At 42.1% G+C, this 21,309-nt stretch overlaps 1 protein-coding gene across 2 annotated transcripts in view; it reads right to left on the bottom strand.

Annotated features, from left to right (window-relative positions):
• Positions 1-21,309, bottom strand: part of plod2 (procollagen-lysine, 2-oxoglutarate 5-dioxygenase 2) — a 79,487-nt gene that overhangs the window by 45,316 nt on the left and 12,862 nt on the right. For both annotated transcript variants that reach the window (XM_039666513.2, XM_039666514.2), the window contains exons 2-4: positions 13,382-13,473; positions 13,079-13,215; positions 8,845-9,008 (exon numbers count right to left, since the gene is read on the bottom strand). In XM_039666513.2, coding sequence (XP_039522447.2) covers positions 8,845-9,008; positions 13,079-13,215; positions 13,382-13,473 — 393 coding nt within the window. The remainder of the gene's footprint in view (positions 1-8,844; positions 9,009-13,078; positions 13,216-13,381; positions 13,474-21,309) is intronic.

Here is a 21,309-nt window from a genome sequence, read left to right as displayed (position 1 = left end):
TTTTATGGACTGGCTGTGTTGTAAAAGAAAGTATAGGATGTAAAAGATATGTGTGAAGCGTTGACATTATGGGATGTTTGGACACAACAATTCCAATTATGCCTTTTCTGGGAATCTTAAATCTCACTCCCAATTCTGGTGTGGTTCCTCAAACCCTCAAAACAGTGGGAAGTGTTGTGTGGCCACGTCTAACCTCACATGGCACAGACTTTCTACATCTACTCAGGACGGAGGACTCTGATCAGCATATGTGCTGGCTCTCTGTGTTTCTATAGTAACGTGTGTACGGATCTCTCATCATTTTCTAAAAGCTTTGACCACAGTTGAAAATTGTAGGGCTTGGTTCTCATGTTGGCCTCTGCCCAGTTTTAGATATCATCATTCCACAGGAATTAGGAACTATTTTAAGTTACCGCCCTAGACGTTTTTAATTCCTAATAACCTTTTTCTATTGCCTACATTCATAGGATGATCTATTCAAAACACATCAAATTAATGTTCCCAATGGCTTTAATGGGAATCCGTACAGTCCTGTTCAGAAGGCACCATCACACCTCAAATGATTTTACTGGAAAATCGAGATCTTTCAATGAGTCACCAATCCGCTACAATCCAGAAGAAGATAAACAAGGCAAGTTTCCAAGCAAATATGATTTAGATGGCAGTTCATTCGCTAAATTAGCAGATATTCTTAGTCTGAAGGCGGTCACCTCAGATGTGGTGACATGAATCTTGTTTTATTACAGTGCAATAAAGTAAAACCCTTGACATAATGCCCAGGTTCGAAAGCAAAAGCTGAAGCCAGACGTAATGCATTATGACATGTGGTTTTCATCTGGATTCCTGAATGTTTGTTTTGTTTTGTTTTCCCACAGATCAAATGAACTCTACCTTCAAGAAGCTTGAATTCTGGCAACATAAAGGGATGATCAGAAAGAGACGAGCTGTGCAATGCAGTCTTCCTTATTTCCACGAATGGACTGGTCAACATGACATTTCTGGTCCAACTGAAACAAAACAGTAGTCACCGCAATCTACGGAGCAGCCGAAGGGATAAAACCAACCTTCAATTTTGGATGAACGGGCAATCAAACGGGAAGTCCAACACAAACAAACTTGTCCTGTTAATGACACAGGCTCAACGCCCCGACAGGACACTACACAAGACGAAGTGACCACTGCAGTCAAAGCAGTAATTGACCAGACGAAAATAGAAAGAATCAGGACTACAAAGTTTATACGAGCAATGACCACAGGGCTTTTTTAGAACAGAGGGGCTGACGTTACTGTTCTTCAATGGACAATCTGAGAAAGATGGATGGATGCACACGTACACACACTCAAATGAATGCACCATTCATGAAGTCCCCTGTATGAATAGTCCACTATGCCTGGTGGCCCTCAGGAAATTCCACAGGGCGAGTGGCCGCCGCTTGGCAGTTTACACAGAAAACACTTTCTCTATCATATTATAAAGATAATGAAATTCCAATGTTTGCACTTCACTCTCTATAATCACCCTCCTTGCATTGTTCTAAATCCTACCAGACTAAACAGACCCACACAGGAGCGTCCGGGGCAAACTGCGCTGTGATGATACGGCTGAATGACCTCATGTGCATAGTCTTCCGGTGATATTCTGCCTGAGTTGAATTCTTGAAGACTGACCCCGCAAACTCACAAGCAAAACATGCAAACATGTGTATAAATAACATGGGATGTATTACAAACAGAACTAGTTCTTGTGTTTTTAAATGTGCTCTTAAACCAGATTCAGGTAGCCTGTGATATACATGTCAACCGTTTAACTAACTTTCTAAGCAAAGTTATCTTTAAAGGGATAGTTCACTTTGAAATTAATTTTTGATATGTTTTAGCTTACCTCAAGGGCATCCAAGATGTAGGTGTCTTTGTTTCCGCAGTATTTTCAATTTCGATATTTTTTAGGTCAAACCTTGTCTGTCAGTCATATAATGCAGGTCTATGGTCACCTCCTCAAAGAGCATGCACAGAGAAGTCCAAATTAAACATGATTTAATGACTTGTAAATGTAAGTCCACATTGATGGCCTAAGACACGAAATGAGCGGTTTATATCGTTCCCTATCGAGGGAACTCAACACTGCGTCGATAAAATCGACTCTTTGGGGACGCTCCCTAAGCGTGCGCCTCTGAAGTATGAATGAAACTAATCCAATCCTGATTGGTGTTGCGTCGTGACGTAACATGTGACGGCATACCCGGAAGTATAAAAGTGACGCTGTCACAACACACACTAGCTTTCGCTCTTCAGCAAGCGCTTTATGTTGAAACTGTCTGTCTTATTTGGTGTTGTTTGTCTTATTATTGAAAGAAAGTATGGCCAGTGAACAATTCAAGAGGTGTGTGCATCCCTGCCCTCGTTTCATCACGGGTGGGGACGCACACTCTCTCTGTGTGTATTGTTTGGGAGTGCAGCACGCACGGGCAGCTCTCGAGGGGGCTGCTTGTGAAATGTGTGAGGCTTTGCCTATTAGAGTGCTGCGCTCCCGGCTGGCGTGCTTTGACGAGCACGGTCAGGCTCGCGTTCCCCAGGGTTCCGGTCCCGCATATGTCGAGGCGATGCGGCGACTGAGATCCTGGGGTTCGCAGCGGGATCTGGCGGAGGAGAGTGAGAATGCTGAGGCATTTTCTCGCTCGCCATCGGCTGATCCCGCAGCCTCTGAGAGTGGTGTGGGAGCCCGCGCTGCGGTTTCTCCTACCCGCGATCAGGTCCCGGTGCTTGAGCTGTCTACTTCTGAGGAAGGGGACGTGCTCAGCATCGATGCGGACGACCGTGATCTCAGCACGCCATCACGCGGCCTGGGTTATGAGGAGCTGGTGGAGGTTGTGACACGCGCTGTGGCCAGACTAAACATCAGCTGGCCACAACATGAGCAGGAAACGCAAGTCACCAGTAAAATGGACGAGCGTTACCTGCAGCGCAGGTCACAGCCTCACCGCCGGGGTCTGCCGTTTTTCCCTGATCTCCATAAAGAGATCTCGAGAACGTGGGAAAGACCGCATTCGTCCCGTATTTCGAGTCCCAATGTAATAGATTACAGCAATGTTATGGGGGCTCGAGATATGGGATATGGGAAGATGCCGAAGGTGGAGGAGGCTTTAGCGAGCTATCTCTCTCCCGAATCGGCGTCTTCCCTAAAGACCCCGGTGTTGCCTAGTAAGCCCTGCAGGGAAACATCTGCATTAGTGGGCAGGGCTTACATGGCGGCGGGTCGGGCTGGTTCGTGTCTGCACTCAATGGCGATTTTGCAGGCATACCAGGCCGACCTCCTGAAAGATTTGGATGAGGGGGAGGGGCCTACTCCTGAAGATGTCGCGGAGTTGAGGAAGGCCGCAGATTTGTCTCTCCGGGCCACTAGGGAAGCGGCCAGCGCTATTGGCCGCTCTATGGCGGCCATGGTGGCCACGGAGAGGCATCTGTGGCTGAACTTATCCGGTATTAAAGAAAAGGATAGGTCCTTCCTGCTGGATGCGCCGCTTTCGGCTTCTGGCCTGTTCGGCGACGCCGTTAATTCGGTTGTCGACAGGTTTCAGGAGTCGAGAAAACAATCTGCGGCGTTCCAGCAGTACCTCCCCCGGAAAGCGAAGGCCAAATCTAGTAGGGGGGGGCAAAGCAATCAGCCCCAGCCATCAGCCAGCTCCTCCCACAGGGCAGAGCAGAAGGAGAGCGTTTCCTCTAGAGCCCCCCCTCCGGGGTCTTGGCAACAGAGGAAACGCTCCCAAAAACCGAAGTCCTCCAGCCAGAGGGGCGACCTGAGGGACGTCATTCAGGCTAAGAGGACTTCGGAAAAGAGGTCCTAGCCAAGGCAGGACTTCAGAGGGCTGCCCCCTCCGCAGTGAGACAACCGAGGTTGTTCTCACAACGGGGCCCTCTAGGAAAAGATGCAGGTCCGCCGTTAACAGCGCTTCGGGCCGCATCAATTTCCAGCGAAAAGACACCAGAGGCCAGCCTCGAGAGGCTGGTACCCTTAGCAGATTTTGTAGAGGGATGGTATCATCTTCCCAACATATCTCCATGGGTCCTGCAGATAATACGAGTTGGGTACAGACTGCAGTTCGCGCACCGCCCCCCCAAGTTCTCTGGGGTGGTGCTCACTGCGGTGGTCCCAGAGCAGGCTCAGGTGTTGGAACAAGAAGTACAGACTCTGCTGTCGAAAGGAGCCATAGAACGTGTTCTTCCGGTAGACAGGGAGTCCGGGTTTTACAGCCGGTACTTTATAGTTCCAAAGAAGGATGGGGGGTTAAGGCCAATTTTGGATCTCAGGGTGTTGAACCGGTCTCTGAGAAGGTTCAAATTCAGAATGTTGACCATTCCAACAATCGTGAGTCAAATCAGATCCGAGGACTGGTTTGTCACGATAGATCTGAAAGACGCCTATTTTCACATCTCCATCCTTCCTTGTCACAGGAGGTACCTGAGGTTCGCTTTCGGGGGCGAAGCATACCAATATCGGGTTCTTCCGTTCGGCCTAGCACTCTCTCCCCGCACATTTACCAAGTGTATGGACGTGGCCCTTGCTCCACTGAGACTTCAGGGGATTCGCGTATTAAATTATCTCGACGACTGGCTTATTTTGGCCCAGTCTCGGGAGATGGCAGTTCGGCATCGAGATGTCGTTCTTGGCCATATTCAAAAATTGGGGTTAAGACTCAATTTGAAGAAGAGTGTGCTAGAACCGTCCCAGGGCACGACCTTTTTGGGAGTCGTGTGGAACTCGACTACAATGCAGGCACGTATGTCTCCCGCACGTATCGAGTCAATTCTGGTGATGGTGTCCAGGGTGAGGCTAGGTCAGGCCGTCACTGTGAAACACTTTCAAAGGATGCTGGGCCTCATGGCAGCGGCATCCAACATTATTCCTCTGGGCCTCCTTCACATGAGGCCCCTCCAGTGGTGGTTGAAGACCAAGGGGTTCTCACCCAAAGGAAATCCGTTCCGTATGATCAGAGTAACGCGCAAGTGCCTTCAGTCTCTGCAAATATGGAAGAAGCCTTGGTTCCTATCCCAAGGGCCAGTGTTGGGGGTGTCATGTCGCCGGGAAACCGTTTCGACAGACGCCTCCCTTACGGGCTGGGGCGCGGTCATGGACGGCCGCTTTACCAGGGGTCTGTGGCAGGACCATCATCGCACTTGGCATATAAATTGCCTGGAGATGATGGCGGTATTCAAGGCTTTGAGGAGCTTCCTCCCAGACATCGAGGGTCGCCACGTCCTTATACGGACGGACAATACGTCAGTGGTGGCCTATCTGAACCGACAGGGGGGACTCAGATCGCGCCCTCTGTGCAAACTGGCGCATCAGATTATCCTTTGGTCCCAGGGAAAGATATTGTCAATAAGGGCAATGTATATCCCAGGGGTTCAGAATCGGGGAGCAGACATCCTGTCGAGGCAGGGGCTGAGGCCCGGGGAATGGAGACTTCATCCGGATGTGGTGAAGTCAATATGGGAGAGGTTCGGACCGATGGAAGTGGATCTGTTTGCGTCTCGAGAGACGTCCCACTGTCCACTTTGGTTCTCCCTCTCACATCCAGCCCCGCTGGGGTTGGATGCCATGGTACAGGCTTGGCCGAGGCTTCGCCTGTATGCTTTCCCCCCGATCGCTCTGCTCCCAGGGGTCCTGGAGAGGGTCCGTCAAGAGGGCATCAGTCTACTTCTGGTTGCCCCGAGATGGCCGACACGAGTATGGTTCTCGGATATAATATCACTCCTCATAGCTCCGCCATGGCCGATTCCTCTGAGGAGGGATCTATTGTCTCAGGCGGAGGGCACAATCTTCCACCCTCACCCAGAGTTGTGGAAGCTGTGGGTCTGGCCTCTGAGGGGGTTCAGTACCTAAATGCTGGCTTATCAGCTGAGGTGGTTGAAACCATACTTAGCTCTAGGGCCCCATCTACCAGGAGATTATATGGCCTCAAGTGGAAGGTGTTTCACCCTTGGTGTGGAGAACGAAGGTTGGATCCAGTAAACTGCCCAGTGGCTTCAGTTCTGGAATTCCTTCAGAATCGTTTCTCTGCGGGTCTCTCCCCGTCCACTCTTAAGGTGTACGTGGCTGCCGTTTCGGCTTTCCACGCGCCAGTAGATGGTGGACCTCTGGGGAGGCACCAATTGGTCATTAGGTTTCTCCGTGGTGCTTGGAGGATGAGGCCGGCGATCAGGTCCAGGGTGCCTGCCTGGGATCTGGCAATAGTTCTGGAAGGGTTGTCCCTCGCTCCCTTCGAACCTTTAGAGTCGGCTTCGCCTAAGGACTTAACGCTGAAAATGGTCTTTCTCTTAGCGATTACCTCTCTTAAGAGGGTGGGAGATCTCCAGGCCCTGGCGGTAACGCCAGCTTGCTTGGAGTTTGCCCCTGGCAAAGTAAAGGCCTTTTTGCACCCGAGTCCGGGCTACGTGCCTAAAGTTCCTTCGAGTACGGCTCGCTCTGTAGTCCTTCAGGCATTCCATCCTCCACCTCATGTGTCGGCGGGAGAAGAGAGGCTTCACTTGCTCTGCCCCGTCAGAGCTTTGAGTGTATACTTGGAAAGGTCTGCTTCTTGGAGAAGATCTGACCAGTTGTTAGTATGCTTTGGGTCACCTAAGAGGGGGCTCCCGGCGACCAAACAAACTATAAGTAACTGGATTGTCCAGGCTATTACTGAGGCTTACAAGGTGCGTGGGGTTCCTTCACCTTTGGCCTTAAGGGCTCACTCGACTAGAGGCATGGCTTCCTCTAGGGCCCTTCTGTCGGGAGTACCTCTGCAGGAGATTTGTGAGGCAGCCGGCTGGGCTACCCCGCATACTTTCATCAGGTTTTACAGTCTCAGCCTTCCCAGTACGCCCGGTGCACACGTACTCGGCCCTTGCTGAGTGCCTAATCAGTTTCACTCTGGGGCGGGTCTGTTCGGTGCGTGGCCTAGTGGGTACTCGTTCCCCAAAGAGTCGATTTTATCGACGCAGTGTTGAGTTCCCTCGATAGGGAACGTCTCGGGTTATGACTATAACCCTTGTTCCCTGAGAAGGGAACGAGACACTGCGTCGTGTTGCCACGCCCCCTTTTCAGACCCTTGAGCGTCTTGCTTCATCGCGAGGCTAGTGTGTGTTGTGACAGCGTCACTTTTATACTTCCGGGTATGCCGTCACATGTTACGTCACGACGCAACACCAATCAGGATTGGATTAGTTTCATTCATACTTCAGAGGCGCACGCTTAGGGAGCGTCCCCAAAGAGTCGATTTTATCGACGCAGTGTCTCGTTCCCTTCTCAGGGAACAAGGGTTATAGTCATAACCCGAGACGTTTTTACCTCTTGTAATCACAGTCACGTCCAAGTACTCTGAGGGCGCTTCTATCTGAGCAAACACGGAAAGCCCCGGAAGTGATCTCTCGCGCATGTACGTCACTCATTGTTTACACAGAGATTTCAGAAGTATTATCCTTCACTGTGAAGATCTAAACATATTTAGATATACAGTAAATTGCAATGGAGGACGATTTCGATATATATCAACAGACAACGTTTTTTTGTTGTTTTTTTTTTCCGTAAGCGCAAGAGAGATCATTTCCGGCGCTTTCTAGTGCTTGAGCAGACTGAAGCCCCCATGCCTTCAGATCACTTGGACTTGGCTGTGGTTACAAAAGGTAAAAACGATATAAATACTGTTCGTTTTTTCACACAAACTGCTCATTTCGTGTCTTAGGCCATCAATGTGTAATTACATTTACGAGTCATTAAATCATGTTCAATTTCGACTTCTCTGTGCATGATCTTTGAGGTGGACCCCATAGGCCTGTATTATATGACTGACAGACAAGAACGGTTTGACCTAAAACATATCAAAAATTAATTTCAAAGTTAACTATCCCTTTAACTGTTGCTGAAACATAACCCATTACACACTGGTCATAGCGCCCCTTGTGGTAACAGTGTGTTTGACACACGTTGATACATGAAAGCCAAAAACGTTTGTTCATCTACTTGAATGGTTTGATTTAGTCCTTACATTTGCAAAATGCAAAAAGTGTTTACAAAATGCTGATTAGTGAAAGTGAATATCTATAACTCAACAAGAAAAGTATCATAAATATAAGATGTATAAACAATGAATAAGTTACCAGATTGCCAGTAAAAGTGAGATGGTTCTCACTGCAGAACATGAAATCCACGGGGAGGAGTCGGATCCACCTTACATATACCTAAACCTACCCAGCTCCACCCCCTGATCCCTAAACCCACCCCTCAGATCTGGATCCGACTCCGCCCCCTGGATCTTGTGTACTGCAATGAGGTGCTACTGGTAAAAGTGCTTACATGCAGAAATTAGGGGAACCAGCCAAAAATGTGTGCCAATCGGATTTTGACCATATATATGCAAAAGTCTGTTTGTTTATACCAAAATTGGTGAGAAGCTAAAATCATATTTATGAATTTAAAAATATCATGCAATTGCAGCATTGTGATTGTGATAGTAGGAATTATGTCTGAAACACTATATTCAAGTTAACAGAAATGTTTCTAGATTGCATGTGTGGTTTCCATGTGTTTATGCCTTTTCCTTGAAAAAATAATACTGATTAAGTCATTGACGTTACTTTGCATGACATTTATTTGTTTATTTAGCATAATCAGTATAAGACAACTCATATAAATGCCCTCATTCTGTTTTGATAGAATATAAGAGCTGTAGAAATCCAATTGAACCGAACTGAAGGAATCTCAATAATACAATGGTTTTGGGCTCATCTGAAATACCATTATGAGTAACTATGAAGCAACCTTCCTATTTTCAAATCCTATAGGTATTTGTCATTCCCATTTGTACACACCTCCAGAGTTCAGAAAGCGTTTCCCACTCCGGACAGAAGGATACTTCTCTACCAGTTGAGAATCTGGCCAGATGATTCCCTCAGCAGCGAACACCAGCTTATGATTGGTCTGCTGGAACTTTCTGAGAATCTCCTCAGGTCCACCCGCAAAGATGAGGTCATAACTAAAGAGGGATAAGAAGTAAATTGTTATGTTCACCAAGAGTCCCAACGGATCAGCGATTTTCACATTTAAGACATTATCAAGCAGTTGCACAAATTATGTTTGCTAATCCAGGTCCAGTTTATTTAATCAGCTGTGTCTATTTTCACTGAACTGCTGGAAGGGAGTGGACGGCATTGCTTAGACATTTTGGTCTTCTATTTCAGACGCTATTAATATGCCTGGTAACTATGTCATCAGAGGAAGTAAACTGTGAGGGAGGCACCATGGTTTCCTCTCATCTGGGGAACACCTGTGCACACAAATCATTTCCCTTTTTTTCTATCATGATTTAAAATGCATCTCTGGAATATGTGACACAGGTTTAATGTGTCAAAATGGTCTCAACTACACATAAAAGTAAAGGAAATTATGCTGTTATAGGAACCCAGAACTCTGATTTGCTAACTACCGGTACTTTTCTAAATGTTTCGCTAATACACAAGGCTAGCTATTCACTAACGTGCGGCGCTGAATGTTATTCTAAACTTCTCTGAACTCTGAGCTGTTTAGGAGACCTACAAATATGTGTAATTCCAGATATGGGTGTGTATAAATAACTACTTCAGAGGTCAGAGAGTTCTGCAGTAAGGACTTGATTCGATTTGAGGTGATTTATAGATAAAACGGCACTGCACGTGGCAGGTAAGCTTTTTCTACTTTGTGATCATAATAATAATCGCTCACAATTCTGTAGAACACACCCAGGCCTGGACAGCGAAAAACAACAACTCTCGCCACACTTTCATTATAAATTGACATGCTGTAATTTCCCTTGAATGATGAAGTTAAATAACGTGCAATTTATTATGGTTCATTTCCATAAATTGAGCAAAACACCACCGTTTCTGCAAGAGCCTTGGTTTTAAAGGTATTGTTGAACACATTCCCGACCGTTTTGCCTTCAGACAGATTCTTGATGTTTCTCATTGAACTGGAAATGATACGGTAAGATTTCTCTTACCGAGGTGAGTGGAAAAGGATATGCATTTACACTTATGACACATTTGTTATAGTTGATGAAAAGCTACTATACGTTTAGCCAGTTATTTTGCCTTTATCTAGACTATGTATTTTGCTGGGCGTAATTTACTTTAAATTACAGGTAATTACTAAGTAAATAATTATGGTATATTGAGGCAAAGTAAGTAGTAAGCATTTCATGGCAGATTAGAGTCTATTCACAGCTAGTCCTCACATAGACAAATGGATATTGGAACCTTTTCTGTCTCTGGTATGTGGACCAGTATTTTTATGTCTAGTAAATCTGATACCATTTATGGGCCTTTCGCACATGAATTGTTAACAAAGTTAGTTAATCCTTAACACTTAATCTTGGGCTGTCTTGCTTCATGTTTCAGATTGTTCATATTTTACTCAGTATTAATAGTTGCCATGCAATGCAGTTTAGGCTTGTCAAAGGCTTCATAATGTATAGTCAAAAGCAGTGCTAAACCCACTTTCAAAATTCATTTTTTGTTTACTCAAGGCTAAATGTGTCTTTGACTACACTCTCAGAAAAAAAAGGTACAAAAGCTGTCACTGGGGCTATACCTTTTCAAAAGGTACACTTTGTACCCAAAGGCTGCATATTGGTACCTTAGTGGTACATATTAGCACCTAAAATGTACATATCAACACCTAAAATGTACAGTTTAGTACCTAAAATGTACATATTAGCACCTGAAATGGACATTTCAGCTCCTGAAATGTACATATTAACACAAAAAATCTACATATTAGCACCTAAAATGCACATATTAGCACCTAAAATGCACATATTACCACCTAAAATATGCATATTAACACCTAAAATGTACTTATTAGCACCTAAAATCTACAAATCAACACCTAAAATGTACATATTAGCACCTGAAATGTACATATTAGCACATGAAATGTACAAATTAACACCTAAAATGTATAAACACTTAAAATGTACTTATTAGCACATAAAATGCACATATTACCACCTAAAATGTACATATTAACACCTAAAATGTACTTATTAGCACATAAAATGTACATATTAACACCTAAAATGTACATATTAGCAACTGAAATGCACATTTTAGCAACTAAAATGTACATATTAGCACATGAAATGTACATATTAGCACCTAAAATGTCCATATTAGCACCTGAAATGTACATATTAACACCTAAAATGTACATATTAGTACCTAAAATGTACATATTAACACCTGAAATGGACGTATTAGCTCCTGAAATGTACATATTAGCACATAAAATGTCCATATTAGCACCTGAAATGTACATATTAACACCTAAAATGTACATATTAGTACCTAAAATGTACATATTAACACCTGAAATGGACGTATTAGCTCCTGAAATGGACATATTAGCTCCTGAAATGGAAATATTAACACTAAAAATTTACATATTAGCACCCAAAATGCACATAGTAGCACCTAAAATGCACATATTACCACCTAAAATGTACATATTAGCACATGAAATGTACTTATTAGCACATAAAATGTACATATTAACACCTAAAATGTACATATTAGCACCTGAAATGTACATATTAGCAACTAAAATGTACATATTAGCACATAAAATGTCCATATTAGCACCTGAAATGTACATATTAACACCTAAAATGTACATATTAGTACCTAAAATGTACATATTAGCACCTGAAATGGACATATTAGCTCCTGAAATGGACATATTAGCTCCTGAAATTGACATATTAGCTCCTGAAATGGACATATTCACACTAAAAATTTACATATTAGCACCTAAAATGCACATATTACCACCTAAAATGTACATATTAACACCTAAAATGTACTTATTAGCACCTAAAATGTACATATTAACACCTTAAATGTACATATTAGCCCATGAAATGTACATGTTAGCACCAAAAATGTATTAACACTTAAAATGTCCATATTAGCACCTGAAATGTACATATTAGCACCTAAAATGGATAAAAGTTTACCTTTTGAAAAGGTACAGCGCCAGTGACAGCTTTTGTACCTTTTTTCTGAGAGTGTAGTTTAAACAATATATTAATAATAAATTAACCCAGGATTTAGTGTAGTATTTTAACAATACATCAGCTGTGCATCTTGGCTAATCTCAAACTTTTAGAGTTGTTAGTGTTCAAGTTCATGATGTAACATTGCTTACACTTTTGATAGTCCACTTTAGACATTCTACAAACTTACCTAACTTTGCAACTACATATCAACAAACATGTCATTAGAATATTATACTGTAAAAATTAATATGCTTTATCTAATCAATAAAATTGTGGCAACAGATTACAAGCAATATTATTTATTAATTTGAACAAATTAGAATTGAGTAATAGTTAATCAAATTAACATTCTAATTAATTTTAATTTGTACAATTGAATTAATAATATTGCTTGTAATATGTTGCCACTATTTTATTGATTAGATAAAGCATAGTATTTTTTTCAGTGTAGTAGACTGTTAAGTTAAGGAAACAGTTAAAAGATTTTCAAAGCAGTCAGATCACAGTTCTTTTCATCGCGCACGACTATCTGGGGATACATTCAGTTTCTGCTGTGTGGTTGGATCGGCGACAGTGGGTTTCACATTGCATGACTTTACAAAAGAAAGAATCGTGACAACTTCAATCAGGTCCGCAAACTACATTTCACAACCAAACAAAGATTGCACGTGCGTGAGACTGAGATGTTTTATAAAAATGATTTCAGGCATTTGTCGGCAATCTCTCAAAACCTGTTCGAGGCTAAAATCATGTTGTCTGTTGGGGCACCATCAGTCTACTAATACTCTAATGACTGGTAGTTGACCTAAGTTACAAGGTCACTTATAGTTAATAAAAATATTTAAAGTGGACTATCACTATAAAGTGTATAGCCTGATAGCCAGACCATCTGAAAAGTTTTCAAAACTTGTACAAACTCTTCAAAATACTAAAAGCAACCAGCTCCATGGCCAGGTAAATATGATCCAACTGTCTTTTTTGTTTTTCAACAGGCAATTGACAAGCACACCTACCTGTCCACAAACAACACCACCAAGTCCTCTTGGTCAGCCAGAGACTCCATGGCTTCCTTCAGCAGTCGAACCTTTTGGCCTCCACCGATGGACCGTCCGACATCCCCTCCTTTCCACTCCTCCCCCATCCCCAGCACCTGCATTCAGCATGTGTCAGTTCAAACAACAGCTCAGTCAACATACTAGCATCACACCTTCATCTACCCGCATGCTGTGAACGAGTTTAAAAATGAAGCACCCAGGTGAGAAGCAGTGGTCTCGCATTGGGCCATTGTGTGTTTTTTGGTGTGAAATAAATCTTACCTTCACATTGAAGTTGAAGTAGTTTGCTGACTGCATGAAACGGTGGAAGCCATCCGTCTCCTCTGTTGCAACAGTGAGTACAAGCAGTTTTTCTGACGAAAGATAATCAAGAGAAGAAAAAAAGTTCGAAATGAAGAACAAATGTCTAGAAACACTACAATTCCAGAGCTGTATTCCTTGAAAGCCTGAAGATATTTAGGCTTCATGAGGTTTCCCAAACCCCGCCATTCACTAAAAAGCCTCCTTACTAATATATATTTACACATATATGTTGCTTTGTGCCTACACTATGAAGTAGACGGTATCGTATTACTCCAAACCAAGCTACAACCAAACCTCAAACCTATGTCAACACTCGCAAGACTGATTCCCAAAGTTCATCCCTTCCTCCTGTTAGGATAAATGCAGAGTAAAGTTAAAATCACCATGATTTGAATTAGTCTTGGCAGGATGTGTTCCATAATGTGTACAAGTGTTACATCTGATGGTGGTAACAGTGGTGCTGATGGTTAGCAGCAGAAGAAGGTCTTAAGTTTCTTAAGCACCCACTACATTTCCGCTGGACGCGCCAGTGAGCAGGTACAGACCCTCTAGTACAGCAGTGTGGGAAAATAAATTCCAGACTGGGGTGTGAAAGGCTGGGTAACTTCAATCGTCCGTCGGCTCATGGTTTGGAAAACAGCCCCAGAGAAATCTTAAGCAAACTTAAGAGTAAGGATGTGTGTACGTCAGCTCTAACTGTAGGTTTTACAACTGTACTCATCAAAAAAATTATAAGCATGTATAGAAAAAAAAAACACATGATTGTGTGGCATTGGAAAATAGCTTCGGTGCTTTGATTTACACTTAAAAGTGTTTTGTCACATGGTATTTGCGGTTCAGGTGATTGGCTTAAAAAACAAGTATACAGTGTCCATGAGCAAAGGTGGCATAATAGTTGTCTTTGTTGAATTACCTGGACTATATAGTGTCTTCACAAGTTTTGACCACTAAGAAAAACTGCACTTGAAATGGTTTCTCTATAGTAAAAACTAAGTTGGTGGTTTTCTAAATATCTCTGGTGAAAATCAAGTTGAATGAGAAGTCACAACTGGTCAGTGCCTCATTCATTTCGGAATGGGTCACGTTATTACACATTCAGCTGTAAAACGTTACGGCAGGAGCAGCAGGATTTCTCACCTCATAAAATGGCTCAACGGTGCAATTTCAGAATAGTGTTAGTACTCCATATGTGCTGAGCAAAGCATGGAAATGTAACATTAACTATGTTTTATACATTCCTATGTATTCCTTCTCTGATGATGTCAGTTTGACGGCTATTGAGGGTGTGCGTGTGACGTGTCCGTCGGCCGGAGTGCCTGCAGTTACGCTGCCTTCACACTGGCAGTTTAAATCAGCTCCGTAATACGCAATACGTTCCCAACGGACGTCGTACTACATAGTGAAAAGCGTCGGACGCGGGTAGAACAAAAATGGTGGAGAGATTAAAGTTTGATTGTGTCAGTTCTGTATGATCTCTCTGATTAGGGTTATGCTGCGTGAGGAAAGTTGCTCAGGACGTTGACATGTCAGGTCGGCTAAAAAATGTGATATAGTGGTCAATAGTTCAATGTCTACCTTCTAATTGCCCTTATAAACGTTAGAAAGTCATGAAAATAAAAAAAATGACATGACAACTTATCGTTATAAAATCGTTATTTATTATATTAAAAGTTAATAATTCAGGTTTGTTTATCAGTAGCAACGCTCAACTTCCGCTGGAATTGTCGGATAGGAACCGTCCGTAGCTTTTCGCAGGAGTTCAAATTTTTGAACGCATCCGGATGACCAACGGACACGATTTTCTTCGCACCGCACTCGGTCGGACCCGTTTCGGACCCGTTTCGGACCCATTCGTATGCGGTCTGCGAATCTCCATAGGAAATGAATGACTTCCGGTCGTTTCGCAGCCGCATCGGAGCTGATTTCAACTGCCAGTGTGAAGGCGGCGTTACTCACAGTGAGTGGCAAAAAGACTAAGCGGCTGAGAATGCCGCGAAAAACAAACACAACACATATAAAGTGGGAAAGAGCTTTGCGATTGACTGTACAACTATATTTGACAAAAAAATCTGAGGTATATTTTTACAGACTGCTATAGTAAGAGGAGCAAATGATTCGCTGCAATTCACAGAAACAACTGGACTCCAGTCAGCGAAAGGTGGATTTGCAGTTATCATTTTGTGTCAATATGCTGAATTTAGGTGAATAATAAATATATTATATATACACCAATACATTTATTTTTTTTTTGTTATATATATTAACAACTCATCAATTAAATATTTATCATTGCATATTTTGCATTATTGGATGTTTTTTTAATAAACACTGACCAAAAAAAAAAAAAAAAAAAATATATATATATATATATATATATATATATATATATAAAGTTTTAGGGCTGGACGATATGATGATATATATAGGCTATATATAACACTGATATAAGTGATTTAAACCTACCTATTATTGTATTTACATAAAGCGTTCACAGGCAAATTTGCTTTATGTTTAGGTCTACATTGCTTTTATTTCCCCGGTGTCGAAATCAGGCAAACATAAATGTCAGGCAACACGATTCCTGGCTGCAGGTCAATATCCATGGATCACTGGATCTTTCGTAAGTTGTAAGGAACACAATATTGAGTCCAACAATTAGTTTAAATTGATAAAATTGTTTGTTTTAGTCGCATTTTCGCAGTTTCCCCTATTAAATCCAGTCACGCAGCAGATCTTTTGCCACTCAGTTTGCTCAATTACTCAATTGCATTTCCTCTATAAGACCATTGACCACATGCTTAGCCACTCGCCTCCAACCAAGACGGTGAGGAGGTGAACTTATTATCAAACCTGAATCTCTATTTCTTCTCATTTAATATTAAATTTCTGTCCAAAGTCAGAATACCAAATTAAATTCGATTGCAATATATGGCTCATACTGACATTAAAAATCCAATGATTTCCATGTATTAAGAAGATAGCTTACTGAAAATAATCTATTTCTAAGCCCTTCTGAAATTTTCATACCTACATACCTTCATACTGAAACAATACCTACAGGATGAATGTGCAGTATTTTGTCCAACAGTTTTTTCTTCATCTTACCAAAGAATCTTAGAGAGTTGTTCCCTAGTCACTGTTGCTTTTGGGCATGCATTCTTGGGTTCTTAACTCTTATCACCATTAATGGCTCGAATGGCTCGTGTACCATTGAGTGGAAATGAAACATATAGCTCTCCAGTGTTTCCCCTAGGATTTTGAACCTCCTAGTGTTGCGGAGCGGGCATGTAATTTTTTAGCAATCAAAAAGCATGTCTAATTAATTGAAATCATGTATTACGAACACGCTAACGCCCCCCCCCCCCCTAAAACAATGGTAGAGGAAACACTGCTCTCTACAGGTCTATTAGATCTATTGGATTATTTTTTTTTTCAGCTGTAGATTAGGGTGTGATACTTTCTGTAGATTTGACCATATTAAAGCCAATGAGAGAAAATTCCACTGTCAGAAAATGTTAGATAGAAAAAGAGCACAGCTTCCACGGAAGCATGAATAAAGTAAGAGCTTATAAGAAAAGAGCCAAAATATTCTGAAGAACACAATACGATAGGTTGGGACTTCTCACGAAAAGGCTGAAAGCCCTGGAGACCATCACAAAGCAGGCTTCATTGCTCTTTTTGTTTGAACAGAACTATGATCCCTCCGATTCCCTTCTAAGTTCCAGACTGAAAGGCCTGGTTCCTCTCTCACATAAGCTATATGCTGTTCTATAAAATGCAGCAAATGTTTAATCTGGATGCTCAGACGGTAATGCTATATCCAAACGTAAGACCACTAGAGTAATGATGGTCACGCCATAAACGTCCAGGTCTCATTGAGCCTGAGAAAGCCCCTTTCTGAGAGCAGCTTGAGTTTAAAGTAACAGCTGGGGAAATCTATACAATGAAATTGTCTGGACTGCTGTTTCTGTTCAGTGGTTACGTCAACCTTAAACATGAGTCATGATAAAGAAAATCTGAAGGGTCTTTAATCATTGTACACTCCCATGGGCAAGACAAAAATCTCTTTCAGTTGTTTCTCCTAGGCAGCAACAAGATTAAATTACAAATACTGACCAAATGGTGATGTGCATTTGAGGTTTTAGGGGGCTTCAGCATCTCCTAAGCTTAGTTTCAGAAAATATATGCTTAGATTCGCCAATATGCCAAGTCTAATCTAAATCTCGATATGAACTTCATTTGCAAATGTCTCCTTTGTATCTATTTTGATTTCTCTTCTGGGATTTTATGAGAATTATCTCAGTTATGTTGCTGTGAAGTGTCACTTTTGTCTAACATCTTAGAGATCTTAAAATCTTTAGAGCTTTGAGAGAGCAACCACAGAAAAATAACATTTTCACATGGGATTTATAAAATCGTGGATAAATGCTTGTTTAACCAAGATACACTGAGCTATGTATCTAGTTTGGGATCGACATCTAAATGTCATTATTTTCAGAATACGCCAACGTTTTTCATTCACGTATACTTCATGCTTTGCCAATATAGAAATGTATTACACCACTGGGACTGTGCCAGGAAGCATCTTTCAACGATGTCTCCTTGTACTTACAATAATCCATGTCTGTGTATAATCAATCACAGCACAATATCTATCTGACACTATTTCATTCTGGCTATGCACTTCTGAAAAGTCACACCAGAAAATAATTTGGAGGCTATTTCCCAGCATGTCTCAAAACATTTGCATAACAGATGGGCGATCGGGGGTGGATTGTTAGAGAATGTGAGTCGTATCCTTAGGCCAACAAATAAACACCAATTGCTTTGACCCACAAGTGACCTAACCTTCCCCTGATCCTTTAAAGACAACAGCAATAAACAAATGGGCACAGTAGCTGACAATGTGTACGCCTGTCTTTCAGCGTGCCATGCTAGAGAGATTGAGGGCTGGATCACAAGCCCAGCTCACTAATCTTAGAGACAATCAGTTGCCATGTCTATACAGTAAACACAACAAGTATGTGATGACGCAACTTCTGCCGTAATGGTCGAACAGCGCCGTCTGCAATGATATGAAGACTTAAACATTCCACTCAGCTCAAATACTAGATTTCACAGGAAGATTTCTCTTTTTGTACCATTTCTACTGGTGTTGTGAAAGTGTTTAGAGTACTTGATTTTACAATGACAATTACAATGAGGGTTTTAGGTGGTTGATTGGGTACTGTTCTGGAGGGCCACTGTCCTGCAGAATTTTGCTCCAGTAATGATAAAACTCACCTGCCTGTAGCTTTCTAGTAATCCTGAAGATGTCGATTAACTTCTGGCGTGTTTGATTAGTGTTGATGCAGGACAGTGGCACTCCAGGACCAAAGTTGTCCATTCCTGTGCTAGGTGGTTGCTATAGATTCTTCAGTAAAAACGTGACCAAAAACGAATCGATTGGGACTACAGTTGGATTTTAGACGTCACTAACCCATACATTTGCATCAACCCTCCCTCCGGAATATGCAGAAAAAGGGCATGACCATATTTCTGCGACTCGTCGAGTGTGTTGTGTTCACGCAGCTGTCAGGTCGTCTGTGTTCTAGCTTCCCACGGACGCTGTACTTCGTCAACAATGGATGCAATTTATGTTTGATTATGTTCCTGAAAATGACGATATCTATGCTCTCTGTGCTGCGCATTTTACGGAAGTCAGCTTCCAGAATCTCCACGAATTCAATGCCGAATTCAACAAGAAACTGTTACTAAAAGTTGAAGCAGTTCCAACTTTAAAACCAGAGGCAGCATGTATAATTCCAGACGTAGCCTTGCGTTTTATTTTTTTATTTTTTTCATATGCCAGCGCTGGCTTTATAGCCACTAGGCTACTTATGCTATTCTGTGTCTATGACAAACGCGTACAAACATTATGGACCTGAATTTTGTATAGGTACTAATATTGTAAATGTATTTTTTATGTATATATGTTTTATGACGTTATTTTCCATTTGATCAAGAGCGTAAACTAATGCCAACGCTGTTTTTGTTTAACATTAGTAGCCAGTCAGTTGCTATTGTTGCCAGTCAGATGCTATTGTGTAAAACAAACGTGTATAAAGTTAAAAAAATGTAGCAAATTATCATTCAGAAACGTTTAGTAAGAGCCGTGTGGTGAGTTTCTGCTTGACTCTCTTCATCGCGGCTTTCTCGGTCTGATTCTTCCTCAAACTGATACTGCAGTTCGACAACATTATTTACCTTATTTACATCTGGACCAGAGCTCATGACATGCACGTTTTGCCCGTAAAGGTAATGGGCGTTAACCTTCTGGACAACGTGAGAGACAGTTTAGCCAATCACAACACACCGGGCCAAACAAACCAATCTGAGCCCAGTGCCTGTTTCTGAGGGAGTGGTTTCATAGAATCAGGAAGTCGACCGCTCGTTCGACAACAAAGGACAGTGTGGCTGACAATAAAGGTGAAGTTTATGAAAAATAAGACTTTTAAAAAAAGTAAAACCATGAATACGTGTTATATTGCACCCCATAAACACAATCATGCAAAGAAACAAAGCAGTCAACCCCCCCTTTAATAGACAATGGACTAACCTTAAGCTTAGCTTTTGAAAAGCCAAGTATGAGCAATAATAATAGTAGTAAATAGTTTTCCGCTCAACTTATGATTGATTGATATGTCAAGATTCTGTTTCTCTAATTTCTTTCTCAAAAGCCACTTTTGAAATGGTAAATAATGAATAATGATGTGCTAATAATCTTGACATGTCTGCCGTATGGAGCTTCACAGGAACTGAGCAGGAGATGTTCTTAGTGGTAAGGTGAAAGTATCTTCTCAAAGACAGAATCCATAGCCACCACAAAGTGTAATCAGTTAAAGCAGCTGCAATAACGCACTCGATCGAGATGCATTTTCCATGATTCATTTAGCTTACATTTAAAACAGTACGAATTGCAAAACCAGAAGAATCATATTATGGGAGTGTGCACCCTAAAGGGGCAATAATGTGTGTTAATGGAGTCCACAGATAATGTAGTGCAGGCAGACATTCAGTCCAGACAGAGAGGTCACTGTCCAACACTCCAAAGAATTTCATTTTCCGCTCCTTGATGTAGAAACACTGTTTTTAGAGCAAAAAAAAAAAGCGGAAAGAGCGGTGTGGGCTTTTAAAAGATGGCTATTTTGAATGTAGTACATAGTCTGGGCTGACTTGAGGAGACAGTGTTTGACAGATCAGTGTGAACTGCTGAGGTCCGGAGGAATGCTGCTTGAGACAGGCTAGCTGTTTCATTTCTCTGTGTGGTGCTTTAAAAGTTTCCCTGCTCACACAGTCCAGGGCTGTCTGTGTAAACTTTCACAATGACTGGAAGGGCACTGTAATATGCTCAGAACTTCTACCACAAAGAACAGTTAAGTCTCAGTGGGAGAGTCAGAGTCCAAGATAAAGCAAAATAATGCTCCTTAAAGTAAGCATTTCTCAACAAAATGACTGGGAAACTAGAGAACATACCTTGTTTTCTCTGTGGCCCTCTCAGCTTATCTTCCAAGTAATGCTTGAGGCTCTGGAGACGCTATGTTTAAGTAAGCTCTCAGTCTACAATAACATGGCCTTTCACACTTTTTCGGTCAGCTCTCTGGTGGTTCGACTTACATCAGGTGGGTAAATCATACTGGGGAACTAAGAATGAATTGTACTTGCATGGTGTTATTGCCCATCTGGTAAGCTGGTTCTGATTTCTTGTTTGTGGAAGATAACTCAGACTATTTATTTATCTGGAATTGTGCGTTATCACTTCAGGCACTTGAATGGGCTCTTTAAATTGCTGAAAGTTATTGACTACACGCCGCATCTGCATTAATTCTGGTAATGGTGCTCTTCTC

Source organism: Pimephales promelas, chromosome 22, assembly GCF_988280905.1.
Source record: "Pimephales promelas chromosome 22, fPimPro1.hap1.1, whole genome shotgun sequence".
NCBI lineage: Eukaryota > Metazoa > Chordata > Actinopteri > Cypriniformes > Leuciscidae > Pimephales > Pimephales promelas.
This window is presented reverse-complemented; position numbering and strand designations above follow the sequence as displayed.